Raw genomic sequence first — 22,882 nt, forward strand, 5'->3', positions numbered from 1 at the left:
TATAGAATTCTCATTTACTACAGCTCCAAGATGTCTTTGTTACGTTATGGAATTCTCAGGACTACAGCTCCCAGAAATCTTTGGAGGAAATCATGACAGTTAACTGGTATGAATATCAAGACTCTTCCAGATGGGGGAATCTATTCAAATGATCCATTCCCCAAGCCAGATCTATCCAAATGGGTCTCTGTTGTGGGGTAGTCAAACTGCGGCCCTCCAGATGTCTGTGGACAACAATTCCCATGACTACAATGGGAATTGTAGTCCATGGACATCTGGAGGGCCGCAGTTTGACTACCCCTGTGCTAGGGGATTTTCCTGTTGATATGGCTAGTGCTCATGTTGTTGACCTGGTTTATCTCTGGAATAAGGAAATGACTCAGGCTGTTGGCCCAATCATTTCCAGACATTCCCTCTCAGATGGTCAAGCTCAGATAGCCCCTTGGTTCACCTTGGGTGATGAAAAGACAAGGGAGAGAGCTAGAGCCACCGTGAAGGAAAATTCTGGATGAATGTGATAAGGTATAGGGTTGTGAGTGTGCAGGGGGTTGGACTAGATAACCCACAAGGTCCCTTCCAACTCTATGATTCTATGACTAGTCTCAACTGTTCTTGAGTAAGGGGATTGAACAGGTAGTGGCTGGACAACTTCAAGCATTTCACAGTGCTATTTTAAGATTCCTCCTAGTGCTTCTTGGGAATACAGTTGCTCACTCCCAGAGAAATAACCTTTTGACCATTGAGGAACCCCTGAGACATCGTCCAGGCTTCGAGAAACCCCAGACGTGATGCGGTTATGCTGAATATGGTTCAGAAACATAACTGTGTACATGCCCACCCAGGTCCCCTCCTCTTCCCACCCCCTCCAGGCCCATCACTTGACTTTCGGGGGGGGGGGAGGCAGGCATGTATATAGCTATAGTCATATCACCCAATAAAAGTTTTAACAAATTTCAAAAATATATTTAAAATTAATCAACTCCCGCCCACTTGGAAAAACCATTCTGGGGCCATCAAGAAACCCCAGGGTTTCATGAAAACCTGGTTGAGAAACCCTTATCAAGCAACTAACCTATCTGTCCTCCCTTCATACCCATTTAGATAGTATGTTGAATCGTGGGGGGTCTGTATGGTATGAGAGCAAATACCAGCACTTAAAATAGAAATGGATTTAATGTAAAATGAAGGCCCGTGTCTATCAGTACTAGTCTGATCCAGCAGGGCCCTTCTTATGTTTTTATGTATTAGTTTCTACTATAAGCAAGCCAGACAGCAGTGGGCACTTGGGTAGTCTTACTTAAAGTGATTTATAGTATGATGGTCAAGCTTGCATCAGCTCTTCTTTGTCTTCTGCACCTTCAGAGGCATAGGGCCTTTGAATCTCAGCCAGCAGGCCACATCAGGGGAAGGCCTCAGCCTCAGTGCCCTGTTGTTGGCCGTCTGGAGGAAGTGGTTGGCCACCATGAGAGAGGGGATGCCGGACTAGTTTGACCACTGGGTTCTTCTGATGTATAAAAGAAGCAAATGCACTTCTCCGTTCAGATATTACTAATATTCTCAGACAGCAGAGGGCACTTTGGTAGCCTTCCTTAAACTGGTTCATAATGTGACTGTAAGGACTGCATTAGCTCTTCTTTCTCTTCTGCATGAAAAGTCCAGCGTTAATATTGATAGCATGAATGAAACTCCAAGGCAGCTTAAACTTTGCTTGTGAAAAGAGAGATGGATACCAGCTGAGGGTACAGACAGGGCTGGGAGCATTTGGCAATGTCGCCGTGAAACAAGTGTAAATATAACATTTGCACGCAAAAATCTTGACACCTGACCAAACATTTGAGAATTCTACTGGGAGGAAAACATTTTCATGTCTTGATTTTCAAATTGACTCTTACAAATACGGAAGCGACTTTCAGCTCTTTTTAAAAAAAAGTTGTCAATAAAAATCCTAAATCTACCAGCATCCATAATTGAGATTTAAAAATAAAAACCATCAAGGATAATGTTTTTGAGGCTTGTTAGCAAATCAATTTGAGCATGGAGAATTGATTTGGTTCTTTAAAAAATCAAAATTCATTTTCACTTTAGTATAGTATCTAACACACAATGAGGGTCTTAATAATCTCAATTATTTTTCCTTACCTAACCTCCCCCTTTCCCCATGCTTCTAGTCCTAATGACTGCAACACGAAAACAACCGGACAGTAGTCAAATCTCCAAAGCCAGAGGACAATTAGACAAACAGAAGGTCAACCCTTCCAATTTATTCAGGATCCAGAATTTGCACAGAATTTAGTGTGGACAATGCATAATCCTAGCTACAAATAACCCTTCTGTTCCTCTCCCAAATGTAGCACCGGTCTACTGCAGAACAATGGAAGCAAAGAGAATCACAACAAGGAACTGGTGGATTCTCGGTCTGGTAGTTGGCACCACTGCCATGACCATGCAATGGCCTATGAGAATAGGAAGAAGGAGCAACAGCAGGCCAGCCGCAGGCTTTACATGGCATCCGGGATGTGTCTCATCTTCATGATTTCAGAAGTCATAGGTGAGGTTACACCTTCATCCATCTGAACCATCTAGTTCAGGGGTAGTCAACCTGTGGTCCTCCAGATGTCCATGGACTACAATTCACATGAGCCCCTGCCAGCAAATGTTGGCAGGGGCTCATGGGAATTGTAATCCATGGACATCTGGAGGACTACAGGTTGACTACCCCTGATCTCGTTCCTTAAACGGGGCGACAATCTGATTCTCACTCACGGCCCTCGTCAGTGGCCTCCTGCCAGGGGCCATCCCTGCCCCCACTGCTGCTTCCTTCATCCTGGCATGAAGCAGGAAGAAAGAGACCAGGGGCCTTGTCTTGGGACAGAGTCCGGCATGGCTACAGGACAAAGGGGTACAGTGGCCGCACCAGACTTGGTGCTGAGCCCTGCTCATGCCGCCACCACTGCCTGCCTTCCACACCCACCTCCTGGCTCAGTCATTTCCGTTTCTCGGAGTGCACCAGAAGATGTGTTTCCGCATTAATAATAATAGCTAATCAGGGTATAACAAAATATATGTACGTTCTGATTCTTCTGATTCATGTTTTGAACTTGGTGCTGTCATTCCTACACAAAGTAAATGGCTAACAGACTGCTATAAAAAGCAATATAGTCAAAGCACGAGCCCAAGGAAGTCTAGCCGAGGACAGAAAATGTGTTAATAACACAAGGCTCCCCGCCGCCCTGTTTTACAAATCATTGCAATATTTGCAATGACAGCCAAGAAGCAAATGTCATCGCTTGCAGACCTTTAAGCTCCGATAAGCCAGCCACTAAGCCGCTGGTGTGGATGGCAGTCTCTGGGAATCATCTAATTATGCACCATATTTTAATTTTTGCTAATCAGTCCAGACAGCATTTTCCTGGATGATTGATCACTGAATGACTGGCAGTTCCCATGGCTGTGCGTTAGTACACAAAGGAGCGAGCAGGCAGCGAGAATCCCACTCAGTCATAAAAGCCATTTGCTGGAAGCGTCATTACTAAGCAATCAAGTGAGCTGCTGTTCCATGAGAAGCATCTCTCCTGAAAGTAACGGGAGAAGAAGTCCTCCTTTCCAGCCCCTCTTAAGGGCAAATGAAATGAATAGTGTGGTGTGCACAATTCCCTTTTTTCAGCCTGTCAGTGCAGTCAGGGGAGCTACACAGGGACTTTCCAACCTGTAGGTCAGCCTTTTTCAATCTTTTGACCATGGATGAACCTCTGACTTGCCCCTTCAGAGAAGTGGGTATGGAAGTAAAATGCGGGAGCCAGTCAGTCTATCAATCCATCATTTACTGCAGCCTTTCTCAACTTTTTCACCATTGAGAAACCCCTGAAACCATTTTCAGGCCTCAAGAAACTCCAGAAGTGCCATGATCCTGTAGAATATGGCTGGGAAGCAGAGCTGTGTACATGCCAACCTGGGGTCCTTCCCTTTTCCACCCTCTCTAGGCCCATCATTGGCCAATTTGGGAGGGGGAGCCAGGTTGACATGACCATATATGGCCATTTCACCTGATAAATGTTTAACAATTTTTTTAAATATATACAAAATTAACCCCCACCCATTCAGGAAACCCTTCCAGGGACATCAAGAAACCCCAGGGTTTCACAAAACCCTGGCTGACAAAGCCTATCTTACTGTTTCTAGTAAGGAGAACGAGACTAGGCCTATAGAGCAACAGGGTAGTTGGGCTCCAGTGACATCTAATGACTTCAGTAGCCATCCATACTTCTGGGAAAGGCTCCGTAACCCTTGGGGTGGTCTTGCATCACGTCAGGGTTCCCTCAGAACCCGGGTTGAGAATCCTTGGTTTAGGTGATGGCTGGAGATCTCACATTAGATGGCCAAGATCAGTTACCTCAGAGACAATAGCTTTATATTGCACTATACCCTGCAGAGGACCCTCTCCTCTCCCCAGTCCCCCTCCCCAGGCTCCACCCCCCAAATTTTCAGCGACTTCCAAACTTAGAGCTGAGACCCTACTTCCACATGCCCAGGAGCTTTCCATGTCAATACGGCATTCAGGGTTTGTATTAGTCAGGAAAATTCCTAAGGGGCTATTGCCTGAGTGGGCTGCTGGTGACTGGGAGTGAGTCAAGCTGAGCTCTGGCGGTAGCACAGGGTGAGGCTGTGGCACAAGAGATGCTCAGTGGCACAGCATCTGCTTTACATGCCAAAGAGGACCTTCTTAGTCTTGCTACCAAAGCTCTGGAACTCTTGCATGAGGGAAATTCCTCTGTCCTCTTCTTTTGCTGTCTTCCACCAGCCGGTGAAGACTTTTTTTTGTTTTATTTGGCATTCTCTCAGTGTTAACCAGTGTTTTAATTGAAGAGAGGAGTCCCCTGCGGAAAGCCCCAGTGACTATAACGACCAGCCCACCCTGATTGCAGCTGTAGAGATCAAGTTGAGCAGCCCCTGACAGGGCAGTGGGAATTGTTTGTCCCAGCTTGGTCCTGGAATGTTTTAACATCCCAGCATCCTTTCCATGGGTGCAAGGAGCAGTCATGCTGAAGAGGTTTTCAGACTGCCAGGGATGTCAAACAGGCTTTCTCATTTTGTTTTGTTTGCAGTCATCGTGGGCCTTTTTCTTTCACTGCCTCTTTGTGCTGGCTTCAGTTTTAGTGATCAGTTTTAGTGATCAGGTGTATACACAGGTGTGAACTTGCCCAAGGTGAGTTGATCATCCAGTCTGTTTTGTTCATGCCAAACATTTGCAAAGGTCTGCCGAATATGGTGATCACAAAACTGCACACGAGCAAAGAGGCGGTCGATTCAAATTGACTGGCGGTCATTAAAGTGCTAAGGACTAATTAGACGGACACGGAAGGGTAGGATTTTATTGAAACATGGCATCTATTTATGGGAGCTTGATATGATTTGTGACTAATTTAGTCTACTTAAACAATTGCCTGCTGCTGAGCAGAGCAGCTGTGCAGCAAGGATGAGGGGAGTAGTAGAAAGGCTGTGTAGTACATGGCTTAGAGCTGCCTTTCTCAACTTTTTTACCATTGAGAAACCCCTGCAATATTCTTCAGGCTTTGAGAAACCCCAGAAGTGGTGCAATCATGCAGAATATGGTTGGGAAGCATAACTGTGGACACGCCCACCCGGAGCCCCTCCCCTTCCCACCCCCTCCAGGCCTATCTTTGGCTATAATGGGGGGGAGCATGTTGACATGGCCATAAATAATCATATCACCCAATAAATGTTTAACAAATTTAAAAATATATATATTAAAAATTAATTAACTCCCACCCATTTGGGAAATCCTTCCAGGGCCATGAAGAAACCCCAGGGTTTCATGAAACCCTGGTTGAGAAAGCCTGGGTTATAAGGAGTAGTGAAGGAACACAGTGACAAAACTTATTTAAACCCCTACAAGAAGATCAATGAACTTTCAGTCCAAGTGTTGAAAATCCAGGTCCCTGTTCACAGAAGGCAAACGCGGTGTGAGATGAACTGTTGGCCAGTATATGTGCATCTGTACTGATTAGTCATTATGTGCTTTAAAAAGAAAACACATATAGCCAGTGTGACATCACAGGTGGGAGGCCAAACAAGAGTATTGAACTAGAATTTTATATACATTGTACACGCCTGTCAAACAGGTCCTGAAGACAGTGGAGTGCAGGTTCAATTTGAGCAGGGGAGGAGACAGCAAATTCCGATTTCAAGGTAGGCATGCATGCAGCCTTAGAGATGTAAAGGACGTAGGCTCCAGATGTTAGGGATGGGCACAGACCAGCTGACTAACTAAAGTTCATTACGAACAAAAGAGTACAAAAGAAAGGACCAATCTTTGGAAAACAGCACTTGCAATAATATTCCTGAAGACATGGGGTCACCATAGTCAATTACCTCCTTTGGATCAACGTATCTTAGTGTCAAGTAAAGGAGGACCCACCATACTCCCATGTATGACTTTTCCCAGTCTGACTCGGCTTTGGTGACTTCCAGGATTTCTTTGATCTAGGTGGCCGGATTGCAGGGAGCCTTGCTGTGATGATGGACGCAGCCCACATGTCAGTCGACTTGATGAGTTTCCTGGTCAGCCTCTTCTCTCTTTGGCTGTCATCAAAACGTCCCAGCAAGAAATTAACATACGGATGGCACAGGGCAGGTACCAAATGTTATGCAATGGTGAATAGAAAGAGGGCAATTAATGAAATGTTGAGATTAATATAGGTCCAATTTATTTATGCTCAACAATTCCTGGAGAACTGCATCAAGAGGGATGTATTAAGTTATGATGGACTAGAACAGATGTCCCCATCTGGATTAAGGCCCCTACCAACCTTTCTAGGCACCTGCCAAGCATTTTTAGAAAGTGGAAGGGCCAGGTGAGGCTGCTGACTGGCCATTACAGATCTGGTTAGTTGTGGAGATTGTTTTTCAAGTGGCCTTTGCAGCAGTTGGTACTATAGCACAGGGCTCTTCCCTGAATGACTGAAGGTAAACTGTGTGTAGGCAAGAAAGTATTTGAAAAGAACATCTTTTTAAAAGGCACCTTGTTAAACCGAGCTTCTACCTGAAATGTTGACATGCAACTATTAGGGTTACGCGTGAATTCACTCCCTGGCATTTTGTGACTGGCTCTGCTTCTTGTGGCGGCCATTTTGTGGATCTGCCCACCATTTTGTATCATGATTCCAAATGTGCCCTCAGGCTCAAAACGTTTGGGAATCCCTTGAGTGTTGTTGTTGTTATGTGCGAAGTCGTGTCCGACCCATCGCGACCCCATGGACAATGATCCTCCAGGCCTTCCTGTCCTCCACCATTCCCCGGAGTCCATTTAGGTTTGCACCTACTGCTTCAGTGACTCCATCCAGCCACCTCATTCTCTGTCGTCCCCTTCTTCTTTTGCCCTCGATCGCTCCCAGCATTAGGCTCTTCTCCAGGGAGTCCTTCCTTCTCATGAGGTGGCCAAAGTATTTGAGTTTCATCTTCAGGATCTGGCCTTCTAAAGAGCAATCAGGGTTGATCTCCTCTAGGACTGACCGGTTTGTTCGCCTTGCAGTCCAAGGGACTCGCAAGAGTCTTCTCCAGCACCAGAGTTCAAAAGCCTCAATTCTTTGACGCTCGGCCTTCCTTATGGTCCAACTTTCGCAGCCATACATTGCAACTGGGAATACCATAGCCTTGACTAAACGCACTTTTGTTGGCAGGGTGATGTCTCTGCTTTTTAGGATGCTGTCTAGATTTGCCATAGCTTTCCTCCCCAGGAGCAAGCGTCTTTTAATTTCTTTGCTGCAGTCCCCATCTGCAGTGATCTTGGAGCCCAGGAAAATAAAATCTGTCACTATCTCCATTTCTTCCCCATCTATTTGCCATGAATTGAGAGGGCCGGATGCCATGATCTTCGTTTTCTTGATGTTGAGTTTCAAGCCAACTTTTGCACTCTCCTCCTTCACCCGCATCAACAGGCTCTTTAGTTCCTCTTCACTTTCTGCCATTAGAGTGGTATCATCTGCATATCTGAGGTTGTTGATATTTCTCCCTGCAATCTTGATCCCAATTTGTGACTCCTCTAATCCCGCATTTCTCATGATGTGCTCTGCATACAAGTTAAATAGGCAAGGCGACAGTATACAGCCTTGCCGAACTCCTTTCTCAATTTTGAACCAGTCAGTGATTCCATGTTCAGTTCTCACTGTTGCTTCTTGACCTGCATATAAATTTCTCAAGAGACAAATAAGATGCTCTGGTATTCCCATCTCTTTAAGAACTTGCCACAATTTGTTGTGCTCCACACAATCAAAGGCTTTAGCATAGTCAATGAAGCAGAAATAGACGTTCTTCTGGTACTCCCTAGCTTTCTCCATGATCCAGCGTATGTTGGCAATTTGATCTCTAGTTCCTCTGCCTCTTCGAAATCCTGCCTGTACTTCTGGAAGTTCTCGGTCCACATATTGCTGGAGCCTAGCTTGTAGGATTTTGAGCATAACTTTGCTAGCATGAGAAATTAGTGCAATGGTGCGGTAGTTTGAACATTCTTTGGCATTGCCCTTCTTTGGGATTGGAATGTAAACTGACCTTTTCCAATCCTGTGGCCATTGTTGAGTTTTCCAAATTTGCTGGCATATTGAGTGTAGCACTTTTACTGCATCGTCTTTTAAGATTTTGAATAGTTCAACTGGAATGCTGTCACCACCACTAGCTTTATTGTTGCTCAGACTTCCTAAGGCCCATTTGACTTCACATTCCAGGATGTCTGGCTCCAGGTCAGTAACTACCCCACTGTGGTCATCAGGGATGTTAAGCTCGCTCTTGTATAGTTGTTCTGTATAATTTTGCCACCTTTGTTTAATCTCTTCTGCTTCTGTGAGGTCCCTACCATTTTGGTCCCTTATCATACCCAACTTTGCATGAAACGTTCTCTTCATATCTCCAATTTTCTTGAAAAGATCCCTGGTCCTCCCCGTTCTATTGTTTTCTTCTATTTGTTTGCACTGTTCATTTAAGCAGGCATTCTTATCTCTTCTAGCTTTTCTCTGGAATTCTGCATTCAATTGGGCGTATCTTTCTCTTTCTCCCTTGCCTTTCACTTCCCTTCTCTCCTTAGCTATTTGTAAAGCTTCCTCAGACAGCCATTTTGATTTCTTGCATTTCTTTTTCTTTGGGATGGTTTTAGTTGCTACCTCTTGTACAATGTTGCGAACCTCAGTCCATAGTTCTTCAGGCACTCTGTCTATCAGATCTAATTCCTTAAATCTATTTGTCACCTCTACTGTGTATTCGTTGGGGATATGATTTAGTTCATACCTGAGTGGCCTAGTGGTTTTCCCTACTTTCTTCAATTTAAGCCTAAATTTTGCAACAAGAAGCTCATGATCTGAACCACAATCAGCTCCTGGTCTTGTTTTTATTGACTGGATAGAACTTTTCCATCTTTGGCTGCAGAGCACATAGTCAATCTGATTTCTGTGTTGACCGTCTGGTGATGTCCATGTGTAGAGTCGTCTCTTGGGTTGTTGGAAAAGAGTGTTTGCTATGACCATTGTATTCTCTTGACAAAATTCTACCAGCCTGTGCCCTGCTTCATTTTGTACTCCAAGGCCAAACTTGCCTGTTATCCCGGTTATCTTTTGGCTTCCTACTTTAGCATTCCAATCCCCCATGATGATAAGCACATCATTTTTTGGCGTTGCTTCTAGAAGGTGTTGTAGGGCTTCATAGAACTGATCAACTTCATCCTCTTCAGCAGCAGTGGTTGGGGCATAGACCTGGATCACTGTGATGTTGAATGGTTTGCCTTGGATTCGAACTGAGATCATTCTGTCATTTTGGGGATTGTATCCCAAGACTGCTTTTCCTACTCTCTTATTGATTATGAAGGCTACTCCATTTCTTCTGCGAGATTCTTGTCCACAGTAGTATACCTGATGGTCATCTGAATTAAATTCACCCATTCCTGTCCATTTTAGTTCACTGATTCCTAAAATGTCGATGTTCAGTCTTGTCATTTCTTGTTTGACCACGTCCAGCTTACCTTGATTCATGGATCTGACGTTCCAGGTTCCTATGGAATAAAAATCTTTACAGCATCGGACTGTCTTTTCGCCACCAGTTACTTCCACAACTGAGCGTCCTTTCGGCTTTGGCCCAGTCGCTTCATTCATTCTGGCGCTACTCGTACTAGCCGTCTGCTCATCCCCAGTAGCATATTGGACACCTTCCGACCTGAGGGGCTCATCTTCCAGCGTCATATCGTTATGCCTATTGGAACTGTCCATAGAGTTTTCATGGCAAAGATACTGGAGTGGTTTGCCATTTCCTTCTCCAGTGGATCACCTTTTGTCAGAGCTCTCAGCTATGACCTGTCCGTCTTGGGTGACCCTGCACGGTATAGCTCATAGCTTCACTGAACTACGCAAGCCCCCTTGCCACAACAAGGCAGCGATCCTTGAAGGGGGACCCTTGAGTGACCAGCAGGCAAATCAAGTTATCCTACATAGCTCTTTCTCCACACTCAAATTGCCTTTCAGTGGGCAGCTTATGGAAGTCTCCCCTCGTTTGGTTCAATTTGGTCATGGGTTTCTAGCTATTATTCCTGAACTGATAAATGTGAATGAGAACTGGAGAAATGCCCCAAAGCAATTTTCTCAGGAAAAGGAATCACCCATTCAGAATATCATGGCATATTTCTGAGAAACAGTAGCAGAAGACCCTAATTTTTGGCATTGTTGTGGCACCTAAAGATGTGTCTTTCTGTCGTGGACTAATAGCAAAAGCAAAAGAAAAAAGTCACAGGTAGCATCTTCTACTTCATGGTATCAAATGAATTTCCACTAGACTGCTAACGCTTCTGACCCCGTCTGTTAGTCATGAGAGTGACGTGTGTATCCTTTTTCATTTCACCGCAACAAACTAACACAACTACCCATCTAACATCTGGGAATTTAGCGGGTGAGTTCCTTCACCCACTACCGTCTGTGAACACCAGTTCCCAGGTTTCCCAGGAGGAAAGAATCCCTCTTGCCTAGTCATTTCAAAAGAATATTGAGTTTAGTAAGACGCCTTTCATGATGTTTTAGCCAGTTTGACATAGTGGTTAAGAGTGGCGACCTCTAAACTGTTGAGCCAGGTTGGATTCCCTACTCCTCCACATGCCGGGTGACCTTGGACTAGTCACAGTGCTATTCTCACATAGCAGTCCTATCAGAGCTCCCTCAGCCCCACCTACCTCACAGGGTTTCTGTTGTGAGGAAAGGAAAGCCATTGTAAGCCGCTTTGAGCCTCCTTCAGTTCATAAAAAGTGGGGTATAAAAACCGACTCTCCTTCTTCTTCTTCTAATGATTATTTGCCCCATTAGAAATTCTTGGCGCTTTCCTGTCGATTATGACCATTTGGGCAGTGACTGGTATTTTGACGTATTCCGCCGTCATGAGACTGCTGCATCCGCATTACGAAATCCAAGGGATGGTGATGCTCATCACATCTGGCTGTGCGGTAATAGCCAATATGATGTAAGTCACTATTTTGTTTTCAAAATATTCCTCTATCAATATAATCGTATGTAGTCAACAGCAGCCTTTAGTAAGTGTCCCTTTTGCGCTAACGTTGGCAGGTCAAAGCCCTTAAGGGCTGGATGCTGTCCTAAATGGGATAACAAGGCATTCGGACGTGGCTGGCTGCCATGAACCAGATGGAGAGATGCTTTATCAACTCTGAATAGCTACTCAGAGCCAATTCCCATGACCTCCAGCTCAGGGTATTATGGAATGAAAGTGATCGCACCACACAACAGTAATCCTAGTGCTGTTTCTTGCAGTTAATTTTAAGCGTATAGGGAGGTCAGTTGGAAATGTACTGAAATGATGGGGCCAAGAAATGGAGTAATGGGTTGAATCAAATGGAGTAAATGGGTTGGATCCAACCAGTTTGTTCACTTGCGGACTTGGAAGGAAGAGAGGATCTCCGTTGACTATGGGCATTTTTACCCATGCTAAGTAATAGTTTTAATCCAATTTTTTGCCCCCTTTGCAAGAGGATTTGGTCATTTCACACGGTAAAATCCAGTTATTGCAAAGTGCACTAAAAGTGGATTGAAAGGGTATTATTTAGGGAGTGTGAAAAAGCACACTATGAAAAAGCCTGCACTGGAGCTCATGACTAGCACAGACAAAAGCCATGGTCACAGTAAACAGGGGAAATGGGGAGATACATATCTTGATTTCCCTCCAGGGAACTCATTTATGGTACTCCCTTTCCCATTTTACCCTCACAATGATATTGTCAGAGAGGTGTCGCACAGTGTTGTGCTGATGGCAGAGCAGGGGTTTGAACTAGTTGTCCCATTTGCACAACAAATTTTTCTTTGGAACATAGGCGTTGCGACCGTCGCTATCACGACAGGCACATTTATGTGCTGCCATGGATGTACATGGAGCACAGGATTTCATTTTTGGAAAAGACAGGCCTCTGACTGCAATAAGCGTGCAGTCTAATGGTGCTTAAACACATACTAAATCAATGCAAGTTTGCAAGTGGATTTTGGCATTTCACAGTCAAATCCAGTGAAAGTATTGTGAAAGCTCCGGTATTTGGGTGGGGAAGGGAGAAAGAGGAAGGAGAAAAGGGTGGCAAAGGATGAATCAAACTGCGGCCCTCCAGATGTCCATGGACTACAATTCCCAGGAGCCCCTGCCAGCGAATGCTGGCAGGGGCTCCTGGGAATTGTAGTCCATGGACATCTGGAGGGCCGCGGTTTGACTACCCTTGCCCCAGTCCTTATCAGATGTTACGCTCACACATCATCATTGGTTGGGGGGGGGGAATATACTGAAAAGTCAATGATCATGTTGTCAAACTTGACTCTTGCAGATTAAGTCTGATGTTGTACCAGACAGGACACAAGAAAATTCGAGGCAGTCAGCATGCCTTCTCTCATGTCTCGCATCACAAAGACGCTTCCGCGAATCCCAGTGTAAGGGCAGCTTTTATCCACGCTGTCGGAGATCTGATTCAGAGCATTAGTGTGCTAATTAGTGCGTTCATAATATTCGTCAAGGTCAGTTTCATTCAGGGTATTCACCTGCTTAGCAAAGCGGGAGGCAGCTACGTTCATGATCTTGGAGTCGCAGCGGATAGATCCACCAAAGCATCGGGATGCAGCAATGAAGAAGGCAACACTCCTCCCCCCCCCCCCTGCTAGGGATTGGTAGGAAAGGTCTGACAACAAAACAGACCATCTTTTAATGCCCCTGTATGGACTGATGGTCCAGCCTCATTTGGAACCCTGGTCCTAGTCTGCACACATAGGATAATGCACTTTCAATGTGCTTTGGCAGCTGGATTTTCCTGTGCAGAACAGGAAAATCTACTTCTAAAGTGCATTGAAAGTGCATTATCTATTGTGTGCAGACTAGGCCCTGTACTCAGTTTTGGTCACTGTATCTCATAAAAGGACACTGTGGGGAAAGTACAAAATAGAACGATCAAGATGAGTAATGGTTTGGAGGGCCTTTCCTTTGAGGAGAGGCTGAAGAATCTGGGGACTTCCAGTTTAGACCAACCTTTCTCAACTTTTGAGAAACCCCTGAAACATTCTTCAGGCTTCAAGATACCCCAGAAGTTGCATGATTCTGCAGAATACGTTTGGGAAGCATAGCTGTGTACATGCTCACCTGGGGCCTCTCCCCTTCCCATCCCCTCCTGGCCCATCACTGGCCACTTGGGGAGGGGTGGTGGGTCAATATGACCATATATAGCCATATTACCCAATGAATGTTTAACACATTTTGGAAATGTATTTAAAAATCAACTCCTACCGATTTGGGAAACTCTCCCAGGGCCATAAAAAAATCCCAGGGTTTTATGAAACTCTAGTTATGAAAGCCTGGTTTAGACAACAGATTGTGGAGGGCATGATACAGTTTCTTAAAATTCTGTATGGGGTGGAGAGTGGAGACAAAAATAATTTTTTCTCCCTCGGCCACAATACTCAAGGGCATCAAAGAGGTTCAGAGCTGATGCACAATAGGTTCAGGGTGGAGAAAAAGGAAATACTTCTTTACAGACCGGGCGATTAAAAGCTGGGATTCACTGCTAGAGTGGTGGCCACGCAGAGGGCTTTAAAATGGCATTACATGGATTCATGGAGGAGAAGTCTATCAGTGGTTACTAGCCATGTTGATTAAAGAGAACCTTCATATCCAAAGGGCGTAAACTGCTGAATTACCAGTGCCGGGAAGCAACAGCCAGGATGGCCTTGGCCAGCATGCCCTATTGTTGCCCTTCCAGAGTGATTCATGGGCAGCATGGGCAGTATGAGACAGCATGCTGGGCTAGAGGAGATGGGGCTGGGGCTCAGTAGTAGAGCATCTGCAGATCCCAGGTTCAATCCCTATCATCTCCAGTTAAAAAGAACTGGGTGACTTGAACCATCTCTGCCTGAGACTTTGGAGACCCGTTGCCAATGTGAGTAGACAGTACTGACCTTGATGGGCCAAGTACATTCCCGCCTCCTTATAAGGCAGATTCAAGTGTTTGTGTGACTACTGGTCCAATCCAGTATGTTTTTATGTTTTTATCACAAGGCATCATTTGGTACAATTGTACCTGTGTTATAGAGAACTGACTCTGGACCAGCAGAAGGGAGAGGCTGCCTTTAGAAGAAAGGCTATAGGAAAGAAATGGATATTATTGTTAGAGAAATCTGTACTGAGACAGGCATGCTAGCTAGCTATCTACAGCCATGATGGAAAGAGTAGGTTGCTTTTGGGAGCAGGGGGGGGGGGGGGGAAGCAGCCAGAAGGGTAACCAAAGAGACAGCAGCAGAAGAGACAAGAGTGCTACATAAGATTTTGACTAGTTCGCCATCTTACGAGGTCTGCTGCCCCCCTGGAGTATTGGGGTACAATATGATGTTGCCCAGTCTTTCACTTCCAACTAGATTGCCAACTCTGGCTTGAGAAATGCCTGGAGACTTTGGGGGTAGGGCCCATGTGTCCTACCCTATGTTGGCTTTTTTGCCAATTTAGTGTCATGTTGGAATAACAAATGCCACAAACTGGAGACCAAGGCTGGAATGCCCTCTCCCCTGCTTGAATCCTGTCTTACTGTCCTCAGTATGCCAGGCCAAAACATTTCTTTTTATCCAAATTTTTCACTGAGGTGTTCCATCTTCTAAAGCTTTTATCCTCTGCTTCTTGCCTGGGAACTGCTTTATGAATATCACAATTTCGCTTTCTGAGTGAAAGTTTAATGGCTTGACTTTATGCTGCTGGGATTATGATTTTACTGTGTTTGTGAACTGCTTCAAGCAGGTCTCTGCAGAGGTGGCATCGACATTTTCTCAATCATAATAGCTAATTGATATGTCTTTGCCCATGTTATCCTGTCAAATTTTATTTAATAGAATCCATTCAGTTTTAATAATTTTTATCTTTATCATTAGCTTCAAAGCCCATTCCTAAGAACGGGCCTTGAAAGGGCCTCCTCCCCTGGGCCCTGGCCAGGCAGCTTAAGGTGGCTTTGGGCCGCTCGGACTCCAGAGCAGCTCACATCCAGATCAAGTGGGGCTGGCGGTGGCTGGCCAGCTCATTAGCAGGCCCGGGACAGAGCTCCTTAGCAGGCAGTCAGCAGGCTGAGGCCCTCGTTAGCAGGCCGGGAAGCCCTCGTTAGCAGGCCCTGCTAAGCAGGCCAGGAGGCCCTTATTAACAGGCCCTGCTTATCAGGCCAAGAGGCCCTTGTTAGCAGGGCCTCCACCATGAACCTTTGCCCAGGGCCCTCTCCCCTTACCTGCTGCTGGTTCCAGGCACTGAGGTCCATCTGAGAGCAAAAAGGCTAGAGTCCAGGGACAGGGGGCAGGAGCTGCAGGAGCAGGGCCGATCAAGGTGCAGCTAGCTTTGCCCTGATTGGCCCTATTCCAACCTGGACAGCCGGACACGTTCCCCCCCCCAGGCTGTTTCACAAATATATATAGGAACCATGGATAAGGATTAGCAATAATATGATAGTACTTAATGTTATGATACTTTATCACCACCTAACTCCCTGCCTAGGGTTGCCAGACCTTGTGTTGCCATTGCTGGCAACCTCCAGGCATTTTAGGGGGCACAGCTAGGCATTTTGTGGCCTTGAATGATGCCATGTCACTTTTGGTTGTGTAATTGAAAGTGATAACAGACATCTCTGCAACACTTTAGCAATCTCCCAAATCCCAAATTGGGGCAGGATGAGACCTAGTAAACTTAATATTATTGACACTTTTATGAGAAGGGATGGAGCATTTTGGGATAAACAAGCTATTTAGAAAATGAACAGAACTGGTCTCAGGGAGTAGTTTGTCCAGTTTATGTTCTTTGTCTTTTATTCTAGCCAGAATACAAAATGGCTGACCCAATCTGCACATTTGTATTCTCCGTGCTTGTTCTGGGAACCACCATCACCATTTTATGGGACATTGTGCTGGTGTTTATGGAAGGTAAGAAGACCTGCCTGTGAGGGAGACATACTGCTAAAACCTCCTTTCTTTTCTTGTTAGCATCAAGGCAGTTGACAATATTAAAGAACATTCCAGCACAAATAAATACATCCAAGTCAAGAGTTGGATAGCAAGCACGATTGATGGTAACTTCAAGTATGTATAGCGGCAACAGAATCACACACCTTTCCCACCACTGCTGTGTTATTTTGGAACCATTTGCCAGAAGGGGCAAGTGAAGCAATTTCACCAGTGTCGTTTTATAAGAGCTACTAGATACAGCATGCATGAGGCTTTTCACCCAGTCTCAATCAAATGAATCCCTCCCGTCGACACTGAATTTGATTTCCACTTTGATTTGGGGTGCTTTAAAATTTCCCTCTGCAACATGCATGATTGAACCAGAATGACCCTACCTTTCCTCTGCTATATACAGAAGTCTCCAATCCTCTCCCCCCCCCCCCTTCAAGAAAAGAAAGAGACTCCTGCTGTACCTGGCACCCCTCCTGTTCTGAGCTTCCCCAATCAAGTGCAGAACACTTTCTGTTTCAATTGGAGAGGGAAATAGAGTTCAATTCGATCTGAATTCAGCAGGATCCACATTGGAAAAAACTAAGTACAGAATCAGCCTTAAACTCCCCCCCCCCCCAACAAGCAGTTTTTACTAATTTTTCAGTTACATTGTTAGGAGGGCTTTTAGGTATGATTGTTCTACTGAAATGTCTGACATAACTTTATATACCACTTAAAACATCTGAAAAGACAGTGTATAATTTTTCTAAAACTAATAGAACATGGAGCTCTACACACGCAGAACCATAACTTAAAATGAGATGGCCTCTCTGTGTACAGATGAAAAAAACAAAGGAGCTCAGTCATTCAGAGTTTTCCTTCATTTTTGAGGCTGGGTGACAAACTGTGCAAAATGGATTGTCAGGCTTGTCAAATATATGAAATGAAGGGAATGAATTGCATACGCCCAGAATAACTTTTAACTGAATATATATAGTGTTTATTTTAATAGGTTTCAAAGAAGGCATTTGCTCTCTGTTGTCCAGGAACACCAAAGGGAATGGCCTATGACAAAGTCAAAAAGACAATTCTAGCAATAGACAAAGTGAAATCTGTTCACAATCTTCATCTTTGGTCTCTAACAATGAATCAGGCCATTTTATCAGCTCACATTGTCACAGGTCAGTACATTTCTGTAATATAGGAATCAATACTGAGATGACTATGAAATCTGTTTGCACTTAAGCAAGTGTGATGAGTACTTATCGGTGCCCGTTGTTTATTTTTAAAAGCCACACAAAGGGATGGGGGGAGTCTGGTGTAGTGGTTAGAATAATGGACTAGGATCTGGGAGACCTGGGTTCAAATCCCCATTCTGCCCTGAAAATAAGGTTCCCAGTTCTGGGTTGGTTAATACCTGGTGACTTTGAGAGTAGAGCCAGGAGTAGGGCAGGGAGGGATCTTAGCAGGATATAATGCCATAGAGTCCACCCTCCAAAGCAGCCATTTTCTCCAGGGAAACTGAAGATCCCCAGGTGCCATCTGGAAGTTTGCAATCTGATCTGAAAACTAGCTGGGTGACCTGGACCCAGTCATATGTTATTAGCCTAATCTACCTCACAGGGTTGTTGTAAGCCTAACATGGAAGAATGGAGATAGATGCCAGTTGGACCATTTCCACATTTGAGACATACCTTGTTTTAATCTCACTTTGGATTTTCATTGGATGCTGTGACACTTTGCTTTCCATATTTGGGCTTTCCTCTCCTCATTTCCCAAGGTGAAATTTGCACTCAAATTTTTCTGCACTCAAAGTCAGAATGAGGCAACCTCTCATGATTCTTTGCTCCCTTCCCCTTTTCCGATTTCTTTTGTTGCACCCCTTCATTCCAACATTATTTGGCTTGATTATCTCCCCCTTCCCCCTAAGTAATTTTTAAAAGGAGGTTATTGCATTACAATGCTGCTGCTGCAGCATAACAAGCAAGACTACTGCCATTTTTATAGTTAGAAATAGCGTTGCAATGCAATCATCCCCTTTTTTAAAAAGTCAGACTTTTGGAAGGGAGGGAGGGAATGACTGAGTGAGTGGGGAGGGAGGATGGTGACGAGGAAAGGGCATGCATAAATGGCATGTGGAAAAACTTGAATGTAAGCAATTCTCCATTGAGTAGCCCTGAATTAGAGTCCTCCTTAAAAAATAAAATTGCTATAACTGGAAACGCTTGAGCCATGTGGTAAGTGACAAGCCAATTCAGATCTGCACCAGGAAGGGAGGATTTTATGCAGAAATGAATGGAAAAGTCAGCCATTTAAAAATGCCAATCCAAGCAATATTGCTAATGCTGCAATGGTATTGGGGAGACAGGCAAGATATAAACAAAGTGAATGCATAACACAAATGTAATGGCTAACAGTATATAAACTGGGCATCACACACCTCATCATAGCCATCAGATATCCTCTCTAGGTGACCTTTTATGACCCCAAACACCTTGGAAAACTGATTTAACATTCCATCTGTTTTTGAAAAAGACAAAAAATAGGTGTTGAAAGCATTCCTGTGTAAGAAAACTGTTGATCTGGGGAAACAAGGACAGCACTCATTAATCATTTGTTCTTTACTTCCTACAGTGGATACTGCAGACGAACAGCAGATTTTGAAAGAAATGACCGAAGCTCTGTTTGATACTTATAATTTTCACACAGTCACTCTTCAAATTGAACCTGAAGGAGCCCAAAAACCAGACTGCATTTTCTGCCAAGATCTAAGAGACTAAGATTTTCATTTGTCCTTTGAGGGGGACAGTGGATGCTAAATGCACTGGATGCATACAGTTTGCTAAGCCCAAGACCAAACTGAATTGAAACCTAAGAAGTCTTTTTTTGCCAGTTACACGCAAGGCACATTTTCGTTTGCTCCTTTGTGGCAACATCGTGCACCCTCCTGAAGATAGTAAGACCATGAATGCATGTCATGACCTGGCTACTTCTTGCCCTATTTCTTGTCCTTCTCTACCACACTATGTCCCCATAGGCCTTAAGAAAAAACAAAAACAAAGCAGAAACCCAATTATTTCCTGTTTCTGCAGCAATGCCCTACTGGAAATATCACAGTGTGCCTGCTTCCGTAGTATGATTTTGGCTTAACCCCAGCATTGTTCATTCACAGACAATGTCTAGCTTCCCTTAATCTAGCACATACTGCAGGTTTCTATTTTCCTCACTGTTCTTCAATGGAAGGGGTTTTTGTGATGCACAGGTTTTGCTCCTTCTAGTCGTCAATTTGATTTCATATTGCTTTATCTCCAGCATAAAAACTTGGAGTTTATATCTGTAGTGAGATATGTCAGGCATAAAGATATGCAATATTGAATTGACCACTAGAGGGAGAAAAACATGGTTGGGACTGGACTCCCTCCAAATAACACGAACACATAAGTGAGGAAAATGCCTGAGCCTGTGTGGAATTCCCTACCTCCAGTTAGGAGCTTTAAAAAATGGGATCTGTAAGTGACACTCTAGGAATGCCTCATAGTTTCTATGGTCCTTACCATACAAATTAGGGGAAATTCCTAGAGTGTCATCCAGAAGTGACATTGCATCCTATCTAGACTCCATCATTCCCAGGAACTGCCTCAGAAATCTCCCAGTATTTGACTAGGCAACGCTGGGAGACGTAGGCAGTAACATACATATAATCTTCATCTTGGCACAAAAGACTGACTGCTCTGCTGTTGTATTGAGTGGGAAATGGATACAATATTGGAAAATAAAGTAAAATGGCCAGTAATTTTATTTTCTGTGAAAGCAATTGTGTATTAGAAATGCCTTTTGTGGAATTCAGTCCCTCATGATATGTGCCATCATACACTCTTATAATGCATTTGCAAACGTGTTTTTGGAGGGTGGGGGATTGGCTTTGAGGCAGAAGCTAATCATTTCGTGAAATCATTGTTTTTAATTCTGAAATGGTTAATGCATTTTGCAAAGGACCTGATGACTGAGGATTAGCAGCATAATATAAATTAATAAACACAAATAGATTACAGATGGACTGGAAACAAAATTTGAGTATGGTTTTTGTCTGCATTCTTTTAAGCATCAGGTGTGGTTATTAAGGCTTTTTTCCCCTGATGCACATGAGATACACTCTCAGCACAGAATTATATAATAGCGAAGAGTGGTGAGCCTAGGCATATGCCATAGGAGGTGGTCTCCAAAAAGTCTAAAATTTACCTATATTGGTTGGAGCCATATTTTACAGATCCCATTCAACCACTCAGCTACACTTTATAAAGAGTTTAATATAGATATTTTATATCAAGTCACAGTTCTGACCACTGAGGAAGACCTAATAGGGTCGAAACACGTTTGGTCTTATGTGCTGTTAGTTCTGTATAGTTGTTATGAAGTGTTTATTCTGTTTTTAAGTGTGCACTATAATAAATAATCAACATTTTTACATTATTTTACTGTACAGCTCAGCTTCTGAGTTCCTACCTGTCAAGATTGGGTTGTGTTCCTTTTTTGGTTTTGGTTATTAAGGTTGCCAGTTTTTATACTGATCTGTGTTCCTGTGCCCTCGACAATAGTTTGATCTGTAGAGGTTAGGGGATATTTATTTATTATTCATTTATTATTATATATTTAATGATATATAAATATAAGCCTCTTGTGGTGCAGGGTGGTAAGGCAGCAGAAATGCTGTCTGAAGCTGTCTGTCTATGAGGCTGGGAGTTCAGTCCCAGCAGCCGGCTCAAGGTTGACTCAGCCTTCCATCCTTCCGAGGTCGGTAAAATGAGTACCCAGCTTGCTGGGGGGGTAAACGGTAATGACTGGGGAAGGCACTGGCAAACCACCCCGTATTGAGTCTGCCAAGAAAACGCTAGAGGGCGTCACCCCAAGGGTCAGGCATGACCCGGTGCTTGCACAGGGGATACCTTTATCTTTACTATATAAATATCTCGAAGCCATGAAAAGTTTCCCGTGCTGCTCTCTGCAGCTGCTGTTAAAGGCCCAGGAACCCGTCAACTTGCTTTCCTCTGTTCATGTGGCAACTCTACTTGAACTTGCATGCCCAAGGAGATATTCGCAGTAACATTTACTCTGATACGCATGCTAATTTGATTTTAGCACAATAGCACCTTGAGCATGTTTCTCTTTTTATCCATAATCCTGCACCCAAAAGTTAATGCAATGTAATTTGTGTGTCATCTTTACCTCTTCAGGTGCCCCTGTTTTATGGATTATTAATCAACATGTCAGTTATCACTGGCAATGTTAAGATGTATAGGTTCAGCTATGCAAATAGGCTTTCTGACTCTGGCTCTTGCTTTGAATGTTGCTGTAGAATCCTCGAGTTGGAAGGGTCCAGACAGGCCATCTAGTCCAACCCCCTGCTCAATGCAGGATCAGCCTAAAGTAGCAATCCCCAACCTGTGGGCCGTGGACCACATGTGGTCCGTTGACTAATTGGAGGTGGGCCCCGAAGGACGCCTTCTCCCCCCCCCCGGCCCTTTACAACACCCTTCGGGTGTCATTGTCTCCCATCACTCCCAGATGGGACTATCTCGTTGCAGAGAAACAAGCTCAGGGTTCCCATTGATTTGTCCTTGTCATGAGTTAAAATTTCCATGAAAATAAAATGTTCCTTATATTCATTGTTGTGGCATGTCTGTATCTTATTTCGAAGGGATGTTTAAACATTACCATAGCGATCAGAGAGCGTTAGGGCAGTGGTTGAGAGTAGAGGAGTAAACTACCCCCCCCCCACCGGGCCTCAGTAAAATTGTCAAGCGTTGAGTGGTCCCCGGTGATAAAAAGGTTGGGAACCACTGGCCTAAAGCATTCAGGATAAATATCTGTCCAGCCACTGCTTGAAGACTGCCAATTGGGGGAGCTCACCACATCATTTAGCTCTTTAATTTTGAGTCATGTTTGACCCCAGTTCTAGACAATTTCAGTCAATCTAGGTTGGCCCTACCTTGGCCCAAACCGACACAAGAATGGACTTTTGAATTCTAGTCTTTTGAATGGGCTCTTGAACGCCAATCTAGTTCTGTTGTTTCATTGAGTAATTTTTTAAAGAAACCACAGTTACGATGGCCCAATTGTGCAGTCCGTGCAGGTGCTAATTTACACTGCCGACTCCATTTCAGTAAACAGTAATATATTGAACAAGACGTTTAAGCGCAAGTCAGTGGCGTCATTAACTACTGAAAATTAGAAAAGCAACAAGATGTTTCTTTGATCCTCTGCTCATTTGCCCCTCCCCGCCATGGAATTTATGTAACGAGACGCTGTTATGAGACAAGAAGATCGTCAATGCAGAGTGGTTATTATAGTGAGCTATATGGCAATTTAATGGCCCACCCAGATGAAAGGGAACATCCAATGTTATCTTAAAT

The 22,882-nt window shown here is 44.2% G+C and overlaps 1 protein-coding gene across 1 annotated transcript; it reads left to right on the top strand.

Moving 5' to 3' along the window:
* The first annotated feature begins 29 nt into the window (after nucleotides 1-29).
* SLC30A8 (solute carrier family 30 member 8) lies at nucleotides 30-20,265 on the top strand. The gene is made up of 8 exons (XM_077351618.1): nucleotides 30-106; nucleotides 2,352-2,548; nucleotides 6,506-6,652; nucleotides 11,346-11,499; nucleotides 12,857-13,043; nucleotides 16,355-16,460; nucleotides 17,519-17,653; nucleotides 19,107-20,265. The coding sequence occupies exons 1-8, from the start codon at nucleotides 93-95 to the stop codon at nucleotides 19,250-19,252; spliced, it is 1,086 nt and encodes a 361-aa protein (XP_077207733.1). The 5' UTR covers nucleotides 30-92; the 3' UTR covers nucleotides 19,253-20,265.
* The last annotated feature ends 2,617 nt before the right edge of the window (nucleotides 20,266-22,882 follow it).

This window comes from Paroedura picta, chromosome 9 (assembly GCF_049243985.1).
Source record: "Paroedura picta isolate Pp20150507F chromosome 9, Ppicta_v3.0, whole genome shotgun sequence".
NCBI lineage: Eukaryota > Metazoa > Chordata > Lepidosauria > Squamata > Gekkonidae > Paroedura > Paroedura picta.